The sequence below is a fragment of the Neofelis nebulosa genome, chromosome 17 (genome assembly GCF_028018385.1).
Source record: "Neofelis nebulosa isolate mNeoNeb1 chromosome 17, mNeoNeb1.pri, whole genome shotgun sequence".
Classification (NCBI taxonomy): Eukaryota; Metazoa; Chordata; class Mammalia; order Carnivora; family Felidae; genus Neofelis; species Neofelis nebulosa.
In genome coordinates, this window is record NC_080798.1 from 42,522,964 (window position 1) to 42,539,214 (window position 16,251).

A 16,251-nucleotide genomic window follows, 5' to 3' on the forward strand; every position below is an offset into this window, starting at 1 on the left:
ACCAAGTGCCCAGTTTCTCCTCTGACCAAACTGTTTGGCTGTCCTTCCCTGCACATGCCATTGTCTACCCTTCTCTGCACATGTCTGTGTGTCTGTCCTTCTCTGCTCCCACCTGTCTGTATGTCATTCTCTACACACGCCTATCCGTCTGACATGCCGGTCTCCCTGCCGCGCCCGTCCCGCCTGCAGCTGCGAGGGTGTCGGGGTGGCTGCGCACAGAGGGGCGCGGCTCGGCCGTTCCCCCTCCCGCGTCCCCCCATCACAGGGATGACCCGGGCCGCGGCCCAGAGCTGCTGAAGCCCCAAAGCCGCCACACAGCGCTGCTGAGGCCAGGGAGGCGCGCCGCCTAGAGGGCCCGGGAGCGGACGGCTGTGGCTTGGGCGGCGGCGCAGGGCCGACGGGCAAGCGGGCGGGGCTGCGGCAGGGCAGGGCTGGGACTGGGGCTGAGAAGCCGCCGCCGCCGCCGCCTCCGCTGGGGATCGCGGGCAGCAGGTCCGCTCGGCCCGGCCCCGCCCCACCCGCCCCGCCCCTGCGCGACGAGCAAGCAGAGGCGGAGCGGCGCGCCCCCCGCGACGCCCGAGCTCGAGCCCGAGCCCGAGCCCGAGCCCGAGCTCGAGCCCGAGCCAGAGCGCAGAGGCATCCGAGCGGGAACCAGAGCAGGAGCGGGAGCGGGAGCCGGAGCCGGAGCCGGAGTCAGAGCCGGAGCCCGAGCCCGAGCCCGAGCCCGAGCCGGAGCCAGAGCGGGAAACCGAGCTGGAGCCGAAGCTGGAGCCGGCACTGCGGCGCGCGGAGCGGAGCGAGGCGGCTAAGCCGAGTAAGGGGCGTTGGGCCGGGGGCGGTGCTGGGGAGGGGCGGGTAGGGGGTCCCGGCCCCCTTCCCCGAGCTCTGTGGCGGCCCCGGCGCACGCACACAGCTGGGGCGCCCCGCGCGGAGCCTTGGCGCGCCAGGAGGGCGGACCGGCGGTCCGAAGACGAACCGCAGCGCGCTCCGAATGGGATCCCCAGACTCCCGCCCCCGGCCCGCGCGTCTCCGGCCGGGCCAAGGCTACCCCTTGAGCACGCCCGATAGCCACAGGGAAGGGAGGGTCTCTCGGAGCATCCACCTCCTGTGGGGGGGCATAAGAGAGCCTCCCCCGTCCCGCACCCTCGGTTTCAGGACCCCTGAGCAACCCACCCAAGAAGGGGAAACTAGGACGCACTTTTGGACGGGGTGGAAGAGGGAAGGGGCTCCCGGCTTTGCGGAGTTTGAAGCTAGAACCAACCCCCACCCCTGGGCCAGGAAGTTTGACCCTCCGACGGGCGGGTCACCCCCTGGCCAAGCCCCCGCTTCGACGCCTATCTCAGCACCAAAGGTGGGAGAGGGGGCGTCCCCGCCGCACCTTCTCTAGCTTTGGGGCAGACTTTCGCTTGCGCGGTAAATGGGACTCGAGGCTGAGTCCGAGGCGGCTGCTCTGGCTGGCTGCGCAGCTCGAAGAGCCACAGTCGCCTCTCCCCAAGAGCCCTCGGAAGCTGGGTAGTGCCCACCCCACCCCCCGGCTGGCTCGCGCAGCCTTTCCTCCCCCCCCCTCCCCACTCCCCCCCCCATCGACTCTGCGGTCTGGAGGCTGGCGCAGAAGACCTAGGGGCTGCCCTCTTGATCCCACGCGGGTGTCAGTGGGGGTGGCGAAGCAGGGGTGGCAGGGAAGGCGACGGCATAAGTGACAGGTGTGAGAGGCAGGGGCTTCAGGAGACTGATCCTTGGTCTAGACCCACACAGTCCCATGGGCACCTGTCTTGAGGATGCCCTTCTAGACCCTCTCCTCAAACACCCTGACTTCACTTCCTGTGCCTCAGTTTCCTCCGCTGACTAGTAGGCAAGATTCTGTTGTGAGCAGAATGTTTAAGGGCTTTGGTACTACAGTATGGTCTTGACTGACTTCCTATTCCTAGCTGTGTGACCTGAGACAAGACACTTAACCTCTCTTGAGCTTTAGTTTCCCCATCTGAAACACGGGGAATGCGCGTTGAAAAGATTAAATGAGATGCTGCTGGCGGGGGGGGTGGGGGGCGGGCGGGGGCGGGGGCGGCGGCTACCATGGTGCTTGGCACACAGCCAGGACTCAAGTCAGGTTGGCTACAGGTGTCATTTGATGAAGTGTCCAGCACCAGTAGATACTGAAAACAGTGAATTCGCCTGAAATGGCGGGGACTAGACCCCTACCAACCCCCCTTTGCGGAGGGCTTTGAATCCCCTCAAGGCCTTGTTGACATCTAATTGTGATGCAAAACTTGGGGCCTGCCCTTTCTCAGACATTCCCTCCTCCCCAAAGCTTTCTACTGCCTGGCCGGTCTTTCTCCTCCCTACCACACCATATCCATCCAGGATGGAAAAGACTGTATCTGACTGGCTTTTCTTTTGCCCTTGGCTGATGTCTGCTGCCCCGGTGGAGGGCTTCTCATGCATCTCTCACAGTGGGTGCAAGGGAATTCTGCACACCTCTCCACTCTGCGGTTTGGGAGGGGGTGGGGCAGGGAGGATTGCTTTCCCTGAGGAGCCATCAGGCTGTCAGGTGGCATGGATGTTCCAGTAGTGATGGTTCAGACAGGCAGCAGAAAGCAGCAGGGGGAGCAGCCGCCAGGGCAAGGAGACAGCAGGTCTGAGGGGTCCCAACCCTGTTTCCATGCTGACCATCCAGCCCATTGAGCCAGGAGGCACCAGAAATGAACCTTGGGGAGGAAATGGAGCCAGTGGCTGACCAAGAGGTTAGAACTTCAGAGCTGGAAGGTCCCCAGGAAGAGATCTGCCTGTCTGTGCAGCTGGGGTCTCGGGTTCAGAGTAGAGCAGGCGAGGCCCAGGATCTAGGGGAGGATGCTGGGATCTTTCAGGTGGCATGGAGGGTGTAGGTGCCAGGAGCACTGTTGAGAAGAAAACAAAGGTCCAGCTTGTGGACATCCATGCTTGTCCTGGCCACCTGTGGCCCATCTGCCCAGAACAGGGCAGGGGAGGGTGAGTCTGTCCACACGTTGCCTGATGGGGACTTGGTAATATAGGGAGAATGGGCTCCTTCTATACAGAAACCCCCTTGCTCTTCTTCCTATGTACCCCGCCCCCATTCGCCCACTTGGGTGTCACATCCCTGCATCTTCCATAATTCTCACTCCTCTTCTTCCCAAAAGAGTTAATCAGGAACTGATTAGGAGGTGAGTATCTCCTGGTCCACCTCAGTTTTTGGATCACAGCCCACAGGGAACGTGATGGAGATATGGACATTATCTTAAGTCTTTGGGAATAAACAGACACATTCTGGCCTATTACCTGAAGCCTTTGCCCTGGAAGTGCTCAGAGCACAAGGTAAGGGGTGGGAAAGTCTAAATCTGCTCTCAGCCTCCTAAATGTAGAAACTGAGGCCAGGAGGGCTTCTGGAGCCCCTGGGCAAGTGAGCACAAAATGGAGCTATGGCTGAGAACATGGCTACTTGGACCCAACTGCCTAGGCTTAGAGCATAGGATTCTGGGCAGAAGATTTACCTTTCAGAGCCTCAATTTCCTCTTGAAAGTGGGAACAAATATTATGTACCTCCCATTACATTTGTGGGGACTGAAGAAGTAATATACAGGAAACATGTGGCAGTGTCAGATGGACCGTTCCCAGTGGCCTTGCTGCATCTGCATTATGAACATATCCTGAACACATACTGTTTTCCATGCCTAAGCACTTCTCTTTGGATTCCGACAACAGTCCTCTGATTTAGGTACTGAAATTGTCCCCATTTTATAGATGAGAACACTGAGGCTGGGAAAGGTTAAGGGCTATCTAACGTTGCTAAGTATAGAATACTTAAAACATCCCTATGACTCATCATAATTTTATGAGTTTATAAAATTGATAATTAGCACATTGTATCTTAGATGATGTGTAATTAGTTATTGGAATGCTTCCTCCAGGGATATCATCAATCATTTTATACCTCATGTTAACTGTCCACGGGCCAGAGAATTTTTAGAGACACCTTCATGTTTTGTATTCAAACAGTAATCAAACTGATTTAAAAGAGCAACCCCCCCCCAATTTATTCCCTATCACTCTTCTCTCCATTTTTTCCCCGTAGCACTATCACCTCTAACACCTCTATATCATATTCATTTGTTTATTGTCTACTCTTATCAATATAAATTCCCCAAAGGCAGGGACTTTTAACCATTTGGTTCATGATGATATCTCCTATATTCAGAGCCTAGAATAGTACCCAGCACTTAGTATGCTTTGCAAATTATAAAGTGTTTTACAAACATAAGGTCTATTGTTATTATTTTTGCCAAGTGTATAGCTTGCCTGAAAATAAAACATTAAGGTTTGTGGCAGAAACCATTCCCTCAAAAATTTGGCAAATAGAACTTGCTCAAGAGCCAGGGAAATTTTGATGAGGGTTAAAAAAAAATGGAAATTATTTACCTAACATTTTAATAAAGCTCCTTACGTAAGTTCAAAGACAAGTTATTTTTTTTTAATCTTTACAATAACAAATGGCACGGTCAAAGGCAATTAAGTTAGCTTTAAAAATTTTCAATTAACTATCACTGACTTATCACTTAATTATTCTTTGTTAGCATGAAAGGTTTTTTCAAATCTTCATTTTAATGATTTTTCAGATTATAAAACACATGTTCATTGTAGAAAATTTGGAAAATCATAAAAAATATAAAACACAAAAATCCTCAACCCCACCACTGCCCAGAGAGCCCAATGACGGTGAATATTTGCATCTATTTCCTCCCCAAATTTTTCTATATATGAATATTTTCTCTAGGTTTTTTTTCTTTTACAAAATAAGGATCATGTTGTATGCAGAGTTCTGTAACCTGCCTTTTTATATATAACCTGGGTCTTTTTTCCTTCTTAACATTCCACTAAAAGTCTTTACCTATGTTATTAAAATGTCTTTAAAACTATCATTTCATGGCTATATATTATTCCATTATAATTTTCTCAGCCTATCCTCTTATTGGACAGTGAGGTTATCCCTCGTGTTTCACTGCCATAAATAATGCTTTGTGGTGCCCTCTGTGTGGTTTTTCCTGAGCCTTAAATCATGCTTCTCTACCCACTTGGCCAGACCTATTTGCCAGTTTGTAGATGGACTGGTTTATGCAGGTAGACAGTAAATCAACCCTTAGAGGTTGTACCTTGGTGGCAGTGAGGAAGGAGGTACCAGTTGATTCTACAGAAGGCTACTTGCCAAGTAATGTTCTTCTCCATTGGGAAAGACACCAGCTGGGTACCAGCCTCATATAAAGACCTTCCTGCAGAGGAGGAAGGTTTTCTGCCACCTGGGGACCCCCTCCCCCCGCAGCCCCAGAAATTAGCCCCCTGCCTGGTGAGGTAGATGCAACCCTTTTAAGATCAGTGTGTCTCACCACAGTCCAGAATCTCTGACTTTCTTCTGGCTCTGAGCAATCACCTGCACACCCACAGGTTCATGGAATCTCTGTTACGGCATCATTCATTCATTCATTCAGTAAACAGTCCCTGAGCATTTAATGTGGTAAGGATAGAAAGCACCAGTAGTTATCTGGCCTGTCTAGATCTGGAGTCTCCACCTCACCCACTTCTGGAAGGGCCTCCATTTCTCCACCATCCCCCCTCCCCCCACACCTACAGACACCCAAGCAGACACAGGGAACCATCTTTAAAGCTCCCTCTTCCTCACCCTCTACATCTGATCCATTTGTCCTGCTTCTTAAATATCCCCTACACAAACCGCCCTATTTCTCAAACCCACCCAGCATGCTCCTGCCCAGGGACCTTCTGTCTGGCCCCTCCACCTGGGATACCCTTCTCCCACCTATTCACCCAGCTAGCTCCCTTGCTCCAGTCTTCGCTTACAGATCACCCTCTCACCAAGGCCTTCTGCAGCCACGTTATCTAAATGTTCAGTCTCCACGTACACACTGCCTCTGTTCCTTCCCTTACTGCTATCTAACAAACACCGCCATTATATGTGTGTCTCCTCCACTAGCAGGAAGCTTGGTGAGGACAGGCAGTCAGTGTTTGCTTCACTTCTCTATTCTCAGCACCCAAAACGTGGTTCACAAGGGGCTCTGAATAAATACTGTCAAACCAAAGAATGTAGCCTCTCACTTTGCTCCATTTACCATCGCCTTCATTTAAGCCCATCATCTCCTACCACAGCTTCCCTGCTCCTCTGTCACCTGCCTCCAACCCCTGGTCCCCCCTCCTCACTGAGCCCAGGGAGACCTTCTTAAAAGGTGACCGTGCAATTCCCCTGCTTAAAATCTTCCAAAGGGTAGTCTTGGGGCCGGGAGCTCATGATCTCACCCAACCCCCTTCGTTTCTCTGAATCTCAGTGTTGACATCTGCAAAATGGGGGGTTTGTTTTGAGATCCCCTGGGCTGACGACACGTGACTGCGGTAGAGCCAGTGCCGCATCAGCGTCACGGAGTCACGTGGCCTCTTCCACAGGCCAGCCCACTCCTGCGGCCCCTCGCTGTCCGCGGTCTACCGCGGTGCCGCAGAACCCTCCCGGGTCCGACTGCCGCGCATGCGCCGTGCCGCCCCTGCACACTGCGCCAGCCGGCTCCGCCAGCCCAGCTCTGCCCGCCAGGGGCGCGGCGCCGCCCCCCCTCAACCACATACGCATTTGCCCAGGTCTGAGTGTCGCAGTGGGCCCCAGACGAGGTATTCTGGGAGTGGGGACGTGAGGCGGAATGGGAGTGACGTGGACTTGCCGCACACCATTAAGCCACTTCAGAGCCTGGAGTGCCGCCGCCGCCCGCCCTCCGATTTCTAGCCAGACAATACAGTCGCAGATGAGTCACAGGCAGGAACGCGCCTCGCCTCGGATGCTGGGCTCCGAGACAGGCGGGCAGGGGGGAGACGTGACCTGAGAGTGGGTCCAAGCCCAACCCCCACTCCTGCAGTCCCTGCTCCGGAACACCTCGCCCAGCAAAGCACAATCTCAGACCATTCGTGACGAACCTGGCCATCCACTGCCCCCATCACTGTGTCCTCACAGCAGCTCTGGTCACATGTGGGGAGAGCGGGGTGGGTACTTGCACACATAGATACCTGACATCCAGTTCCTTTGTCTTGATAACCCAACCAAAGCTCCACCCAAGCAGAGGGTCTGATGCCACCATGAAATGGTTTTCCTGTAGGTCCTCATGTTGAAATCCACAAGTGGGGGAGGGGAGGAGGAAACAGTAAGGTTGAGATTGCTGTTTTAGGACCCTAAAAGCCCCTCCTTTTGTTTTCCAAGGGTTTTGTGGGACACACCCTAGGTGCTTGGTAAATATTTGAATAAACTGATGCAATCCAGGAATGCTGGGAGAATGCAGCAAGAAGATGTATGTGAAGCGCAGACTGAGTTACATGATGCGGGAAATGGTACCCTAGCTAACGTCAGCATCATTGTCACCCACGATGTCGGGGAGCATCTCAGTTCCTTACATGGGCGTCCTTTTCCTCAGGAAGTTGAGCATCATTAAAAGGCAGCTTCAACACTGCAGTCCTATGCTGACATCAGGCCAAGGTGGATTTGTTCTAGAATCCACATACTTTTAAATGTGCTCAGCCCCGAGGGAGTTCCCAGAGGCCACACTGGCCCTCCATACCCACAAGAAGCTAACAATCTGGAACAAGTTAGAACCAAAGTCATCCTGGAAGGATGTCCATGTGCTGTGGAGGCATAGCCAGAATGGCTATTCTGTCTCCAGCAGTCAAAGAGGACTTCACTGAAGAGGTTTCTTCAGCCGTGTGATGACAGCCACATGGGAGTTTGCCAGGTGGAGAGGAAGGAAAGGCATGCCAAGGAAATGGCATGAGAGACCCAGTGTGTCCAAGAAGCTGGCCAGCCAGAGCCCTGGGTGGGGTGACACCCAGGGTATCAGATCTCTGTAGGGTGTCCCTGCTGTAACTGAGGAACACTGGGGGACAAGATCCCTCCCGCATAGCACTTCCACCATCTTTTCCCTGTGACAATGGGAGCCCCAGTTTTCTCATCTGCAAAATGAAAATGGTATTACCCACATCAGGGAACATTGCAATAATGTTGATGATGTCATCTGGCGCAAGCAGGTGTTTGGTGAGTGTGGGTCACACCTGAAAAGCTGGAGTGCCCAGAATGCTTCCATATACACAAATGTCTATCTGACCCAGACCCTTGCCAGCCTCTTGAGCCATTTGGAAACTTACACACAGTCTGCCAAACATCCAAACTGACCACAAAATATACAATGCGAGGGTTCTTGGCCCCTGCCCTAGGCAGCCCATCTCCCACCTCCCCCACACTCCATGCTGTCTCAACCTTCACGTCAGAATCACAGGGCCCACAAGGAGGAAAGAGGGGGTACAGGGGGCCTCTAGGAGAAGCAAGACCTTGGAGATAACCCCTTGGAGTTTAGAGGGTGGGCAGCACCTTCTACAGCATCAGGAGCCACCACGGTGACCCTATAGGAAGTGTACATGCAGCATATTTTTATTAAGCACTCACATTACGCCAGTTCACTAGAGAGGCAGGCAGAGCACCAGGGCGGTGGAGGTAGTGGTAGAAGCCAGTTCCTTTTCCTAGGGACACTGAGGATTTATGGAAGGGTTTTTGGCAAAAGAATGACATGATCCATTGTGCCTTTAAGAAAGACCTCTCTGGAAGCAGCATGAAAGATGGCCTGTCAGCCTGCTTAAGTCTCCCTCCAGACACACACGTGGCCACAGTGCACACAGGCATACCCACAAACGTGAACACAGATGCATGTACACCCATGTATTTTAGAAAGTATAGATCCCAGGCCCTGAGACTCTTCAGAACTTTCTGGTGTGAAATCACAGTTCCCCAAGCAGCCTGCCATGCCAGAGAGACTTCTCTACCGGGCCTAGGGAGATCACATCCTACCCTCCCTTCCCGCATCAAAACTCTTGTTGGTTTCTGTAGGGATGGGGAATATGGGGTTCACACCCAGAAGACTGAGCTGCAAGGAGCCATCTGGAGAGAGGGACCCCAGGGTCAGTGGCAGCAATGGCTCCCTCCCCCTGACCCCCTAGGACAACAGAATGAACATGACATACGTACCCCCCATCCTCAAAGCCAGTGAAGTGCCCTACCCTGATTCCCCCCTGAGGACACTGCAGCTCAGACAGGTGAAGTACTGTGCCTAAAGGCACACTCCAGGAAGTGGCAGGACTTGGACTTCTGATTTCAGGCTCTCCAAAGATAGATCTTGGATTCATCTATTAAATAGAAAAAGTGTTATTAATCAGTGCAATTTGGCCAATGGTCTCCATCAAAACATGGAACCCATTTGGAGGAAAAACTGTGTATAATGAAAAGGGTTCCTGAGGGAAACAAGGGTGGGAATCTTGGGACCTGAGTCCTAGACAAAAGCTCTGTCCACAGTGTCACCCCCAGGATCAGGGAGGTCAACTGCCTCCTGGGACCCAGAGGGGCCAGGCTGTTTCCTGTTGGTTCCTGTTGGCTCTCCCCCACAGGAACCCACCAAACTCCACATCCACAGTTCCCGCTCAGCAACCCCCAAAGGTGCAGTTTGGTTTCTGCAAGTCTAGTGACCACACTCCCTACAAAATAACTGTATCTCCCTGCTGTTCACACAGCCCCATGTCACTTGGAGCTCGGGAGAGACAGAACCAGCACGGGAGGCTGGGGCATTTTTTGAAAATGTTTCCTCTCTTGCAAATGGGTGTTAGAGTGACCCTTGCTGCTCATTCAGGTGTCACACCAAGTTTAAGGTTGAAGGGGAGGGGAGGCAGGGAGATTGGGGAAGAGACATTTTCATTCTCTTGGCCTTTATTAGGTGCCTTCCAAGTGATATGCTTGCTGACAATGGATGGAGGCTTTGGGGTAAAAAAGACCTGGGTTCTAGTCCCAGCCTGTAATTAGAAGTTGTGTGACCTTGGACAAGCTACATAACCTCTGAGCTTCAACTTCCTTGTTTATAAAATGGGAATGAAAAGAGCATCATCCCCTTAAAAGTGTTGGGATAATAGTAATAACAATAAGGTTTCAGTTAGGCAAACTCTGAATACCCTTCCAAAGCCAGCTCTAGGACCTTGAACTGGCACCTTACCCTTTCTACGTCTGTTCCCCTTCTGTGATATGAGGACATTGGGCTGGTCTTTAAGGGTCCTTCCAGGTATAAATGCTCAGAATGCCATGATCTATTGCAATTGTCCTAGGCAGGTTCATGAGACAGGAGAACACCAGGGTATCTCTCATTCCTGTTCAAGGGTCCACCCGGAGGAGATATTCCCCCCTCCACCCACCACTGACACCCCAGCATGCATTTGCCCCACCCCTGCCCCAGAACCCCCACACTCCGCCACCCAGAGCTCCCTCAGACCCCTGCCCAGACTGGGCACATGCTGTCACAGTCACCACCCTTTCCCCAGAGGTTAACAGCCCAGGGACCTGAACGCCAAGCTCGCAGGGTCAGTGGGTACCATGCGGGCGCCCCATCACCTGTCTGTTTGTGTTTCTGCAGGTGAGCGGAGGATCCTTTTCTACAAGAAGTTGGAACTGTACAAGTGGGCAGGCTGGCTCCGCTATTTTGCTCCAAGGATTACATGTCCTTCAAACGCCCCTGCCCCTGTAAGTCTTCTCTTCACATCCTTCATGGCTCGGGGCCAGGCAAGGGCCGGGCTTAGAGTCAAGTTTGCAGAGAATGTTTCTAGGATATTTAGCCAAAGAGCCCCAAGGGTCTGATCAGGGGCTGATGTGATATGATGGGTGGGGGGAGGGCAACACAGAAGACCCCTGACTTCTGCAAGAGACATCCCACTTTTACCAATCCCTCTGTATCAGCACTTGACAAAGTGTGGGTCAGGATTCCTCTGAGGGATATTAACGGGATTGTTTTTTGTTCTTTTTTTTTTAATTTTGTGGCCAAATGAATGTGGGAAATGCTGAGTGAGACAAGTTAAGTAGCTTTTGTTACCACAGGACTTTTCAGAGCCTTTAACGTGGTGACGTGTGTTGTGAGGCTGCCATAGGAAAGCGAAAGCCCAGTGGCCTTCCCAAATTTGACCACAAGGAGGGTCTCACAGGATGGGTGCTCCAGAACACACTCCTTGGAGTTCACTGTCCTAAGGAAACCCTTCCTGAAGCCCCTCATTTACTGATTAATTCATTTAATCTGCTGGAGCCTTGAGATGATTTTGTCCATAACATTCTTGTCTTGGCTCCCTGATGTCCATGAGTCCAGGCGATGGGCTCAGTCAGGTGTACCCCTGGGGCTCAAGGCTGCAGCTCCCTTAGTCTCCACCAGCCCCACCTTCACTGACTCATGCTCCCACCCTTACTGTGGCGTCCCCTTTACCTGTCCCCATGGCAGCCACCTGCTTTCTCTTGTGATGTCCCCTGTGCCCCCCCAAAACCGTCATCACTTGGTGCCACTTGGGAGGACTTGCATAACACCCCCCCCATCCCTTCTCCTTGATGAGTCAGGACTGTGAGTCTGTGTGCAATCAAGGGCCTTGCCCTAGGCCCTCCTCTATCTATGTGTCATCTCCCCCTCTACCGTGCTCACTCTAGCTAATCCCTCACCCCCACTCACCAATGTCTGTTCAAATGTGCACCACTGGTTACATGTCACTGCTTGGGGCTGGGGTCCTCTCTTCTAAATGGTGGAAACCTCAGTTGTTAAACCTTTGAACCTCAAGGGACTGCTGCTGTGGGCGGGCACAGGAAGCTGGTGTATCCCGTTGGGGTGGGGCCATCACCAGGTATGCTCTGGGGAAGAAGGGACTGGTGGGATTCATTGTCTCAGGAGCGGTGTTGGGGGGGGGGGGCGGTACTAGTACAAGCTCAGTAAGTTACTGTTACTGTTGTCACTGCTGCTGCGGCATAATCAGGAAATCGGAGCCCAAGTTCAGGCCAGGTAAGAAGGCTACCCATTCAGGGACACGTTGGAACCCAGGGACACCTGCCCCACAGAGGGCTAGAATGGCCACATCCTCACCCCCTTGAGCAGCTGGGAATGCAGAAGGCTGGTAAAGAGTAAAATTGGGTTGCTGAGTGTAGAGCGCATTCCAGAACTTTCTGGGGTCAAGCCAGACCCCGCAAAGCCCTGCCTGTCTGCATAAACAGAGACCATTGGCACAGGACAGCCCTCTGCATACTCACCTCCTGAGGTTAACAGGGTGTGGTCATCGATATTCGGGGCTGTTCAGAAGCAGTTCCTACACATCCCTACAGGCCCAGTGCCTGGCATGCAGTAAGCACTCAATAAATGTCTGTTGAATGAATAAATGTATAGTTAAACACTCTGGATGAGGAGCTGAAAGCAGTGGATGGGGTAGGAGCTGAAGCTCCTGACTGTGCCATCAGATTCTCCCCATGGCTTTGGCTGGCCAGTCCTCCTTTGTAAGATGAAGGGGTGGTCTGAGGCCAGTGGGCTCTGGGAGCTCGGGGCTGCTGTGAGGCTCCACAGAAAGCAAGGGGCACATGTGCGGGCAGAACCCTCGCCCCTCCACCCCACCCCACCCCACTGCTTCAGCCAGTGCAGCTCTACTCACATCTATATATAGGTTGGGATCTGTTCAGATTTTATGGAGAAGGGGTCCCTGGCAATGGCAGGCTCAGCACTGTGGGGCTGTCCGGACCTGCCCCTTCCTCCATCATCCCTCTCCTTCTCTGCCAGATTTTTCTTACGTCTTCCAGTCTGACTCCTTCCCTTTCCTCTGGAAAGTGTTCACTGCCCCTCCTTTCAGCAACCCCAGCCCACTTCAGTCTGGCTTCTGCACCCCCACCACACATCCCATTGACTTCTGGGTCACTAAACCCATTCTGTAGCTTCCAGTTCTCCCTGTTGGTCACTTTAGCTTTCTTGAAGACTTCTCCCTTGCATTCCCTGACCCTGAGCCCTCTGGGTTCTCTTCCGGCCCCTCTAGCCATCTGGTCCTCCTCTCACTGTCCACTGGTGGTGTCCTTTGGCAGTGGGGAAGGGTGGATTCTTGCCGTGCCTGCCCCGGGATGCTGGGGCCCAAGCCTCACCCCTGGCCTTCCCCCTGCACACACTCTAGACCTTCTCATCCCCTCTCTGCTTTCAGCTGAAGCTTCTAGGCCAGCAGCTTCCAAGGCTCTTTCCCAGCCTGGTTTCTGCCCACCTTCAGATTCCTTCTTCTGCCTTTTGCTGCCTGTCTCCCCTGGGCAGCCCATACCTCTTTTTTAAGTTTTTTAAAATTTATTATTTATTTATTTTTTAATTTATTTTTGACAGAGACAGAGTGCGAGCATGAGCTGGGGAGGGGCAGAGAGAGAGGGAGACACAGAATCAGAAGCAGGCTCCAGGCTCTGAGCTGTCAGCACAGAGCCTGACTTGGGGCTCGAACTCACAGACTGTGAGATCATGACCTGGGCCGAAGTCAGACGCTCAACCGACTGAGCCACCCAGGCGCCCCAGGGCAGCCCCTACCTCTACACCTCGGATTCAGCCTGTCCCAGACACAGCTCTTCACTCCAACTGGCTTTGCTTGGTTACTGTGTTGGTTTAGGGCACCACCATGTACTCAGTCCCTCAGGCCAGAAATCTGTGAGGGACCTTCAGTTCCCCTCCAACACACCCATCAGCACCAACTGCCTGAGGAGACGGGGAGGGGGTGGGGTGGGGGTCCAAACTGGGTCATCAGGTTGCCATTCAGACTCTGCCTCCGTCTGGGCCACACTTCAGATTCAACCTGGAAATTGCTGCCTCAGTAAATGTTCATCGCACAACCAGACACGTAAACGAATCAAGAAGAAGCATATGCCTTGTGGGCAGCCCCCTCAGCTCAGACAAGAGACCCTCACACAAGTTCTGGAAGGGACGCAGAACCACAGAACTCCAGACATCCTAAAAACACCTGACACAGGAACATTTTAAGGGATGGAACCGGAAGTACCAGGAGGGCCCTGCCATGAACACACACACTCTTTTGTAACACCTCCTTTCCTGTACTGTGAATGTAGACATCTAATGGAATTTATTTAACTTTCTTAGCTCATAAAATTATCTTTCCCAGTACATGTGAAGATACCAAAGCCCATTAAAACCTGGAAAAGTTAGGGGAGGAGCCATAGCTTGTTCCCATTTGGGTTTCCCTACACCTAATCCCCTGCCAATGGGGAAAAGTCCCCAGAAGGAAAAACAAACCCTAAAGTTTCCTAAGCAAGACCCCACTCCTAGCAGGGGGGTCCAGAGACTGAGGAGAGTGAGCGGGGAAAGGTAACCAGTGTTGGGGGAAAGCCAGGCAACAGACATGGGTCTGCCCAGTTTCCACAGCTTCAGACACTGGGCAAAGCAGGACCATCCATTGGCCTCTTGGGAGATGAGCAGGAGTTAACCAGACCAGGCTGGGTCAACTCCTCCCAGGCACTGCCCACACTGCACACTCCCCACTCCCTCCACCCCATCTCACCCACCTTGTGGGCACTGCAGCTCATCCCTGGCTTCCAGAGACAGCCCCCTCCCCCAAGTTCTGCAGGTAAGAAGACTTAAGGCAGAGGGTGGAGGCAAGAACAGGAAGGGGAAGCTCAGTAGGCTTCGACCACTGCGAGAGAGAAGTCAGGTCTTCTGTCTGTGAGTGCCAGGCCAGTGAGCCATTTTCTAGCCTTAAGCCACTCTGTGAGCTGGAGGAGGACCAGCCTGGCTCCTCAGGAAAACTGGAGGCATGGGAGTCTTCTCCATCTGCCCCCAGCTGGGCAGCGTGGCCCAGGATTCACCCAGGACCCAGGTTCCAAGAACAGATGCCTCACAACCTCTTCTTAGCCCCTGGCAGAGTCCTGTGGAGCTCCCTGTGACATGGGGGTGGCCTGCTTCCCACTGGCCTTGAGGGATAGATCTGGGGAAGGAGGGGCTTTGGGGACCCCGGAGAGACTGAGCCTGTACCAAAGCAGGAAGGAGGGGGTTAGGGTTGCATCCACTGATCCACGGAGAAGTCAGCTGGGACTTGTCTCTGCTAAGCTCTTGGGCTGCCGACAGGCTGGCAGGAACTGCAGTCTGGCAGAGCCTCTGGGTGGGTTTGGGTCTCTCGCAGAATCAGTGTTACGTGGTAGACAGTGCTTGGGTTCGTGTACAGCCTAGTGCTGACGCTTACCAGCTATTACATCTGGAGCAAGCTATTTAACAACTACAAGTCCCAATTTGCTCCTCTATAACATGGAAATAGTCATACCAGCCTTTTGGTTTGATGTTCAGATTTAACCTGCTCCACGAGGAGAATCTAGCTTGATGCCAGACACTGAGAAGATGCTCAAGAAGCTTGAAAGTCCTGTCCTTTTGACCACCTCCTCCCTACACAGCTTAGTGTTACCCACGCCTTTAGTGATAGAGCAGGGAAAACAGAGACACATGGGAATTTTGGAGGTAAATTTGGGATTTGGACCAGATACTACTATTTTCTGCTCTGCTCATTATAATAAGAGTTACCTCTGCAGAGACTTAGCTGTCAAAAGAAGGAAGGACTTGAGGGCAAGGAACACAAATGACAGGACACGTTCACAATTTGCCACTACTGTTCCTAGAGCAGACATTGCCCATCAATTGCGGCACTCCTTCCTACTGAGCCTGGATGCAACATGAGACTCCCTTAAACACACACAAGCACCACGCAATGATCATTGGCCTGTGGGATGAAACCCCTATTCGTTCCTTGCTGTGGCCTGACTTTGGAGTGGGCAAGAGAATAGCAGAAGTGACTTCAGGTAGACATTTCTCTCTGAGTCTCAGTTTTTTCATCTGTAAGATGGAAGTTAATTAAAGGCTCCACCTCAGAGGGTTGCTGTAAGGATCAAATGAGATATTGTAGATAAAGGGCTCACAAGGCCTATGATCATTTCTTCACATGGCTTCCTTGAAGCAGTCCTGCAAGGGAAGGATGTGTGTGCTCATTCCACACATGAAAAAGCTGAGCCTCGAGGACAGGGGGAGACTACGCTAGGTGACACAGCTAGAAAACGATGGGGCCAGGGATACAGCCCAGGTGGGTCTTTCCAGGGCTCAACTGTAGCTAAACCACAGACGGACAAAAGGACAAGGGCAGAGTCCAGTCCAGTCCTTCATCCCCACCCCTTGGATGGAGAGTCCACTCTGCAGCAGGACCATGAATGCCCTGGCTACCTGTCCTCAGAGTTCTCTGGTCTGGCAGGGTCTGACTACAGCAAGTGCTCAGCCTCTGATAGCTAATCTTAATTTGAAATGCACATTTTATATTAGAATCCCTGGCAGAAAGGCATCAACTTCAGCTTGAACACCTAATGTGTTCGGT

The 16,251-nt window shown here is 52.8% G+C and overlaps 1 protein-coding gene across 2 annotated transcripts in view; it reads left to right on the plus strand.

Annotated features, from left to right (window-relative positions):
- Positions 1 to 611: 611 nt before the first annotated feature.
- Positions 612 to 16,251, plus strand: part of BEAN1 (brain expressed associated with NEDD4 1) — a 36,944-nt gene continuing 21,304 nt past the window's right edge. Inside the window, exons 1-2 of one of the 2 annotated variants that reach the window (XM_058706899.1) lie at positions 612 to 814; positions 10,491 to 10,597. In XM_058706899.1, the coding sequence (XP_058562882.1) occupies positions 10,573 to 10,597 (25 nt within the window). In that variant the 5' untranslated portion in view covers positions 612 to 814; positions 10,491 to 10,572. The remainder of the gene's footprint in view (positions 815 to 10,490; positions 10,598 to 16,251) is intronic. The other variant, XM_058706901.1, reaches the window with a different exon arrangement.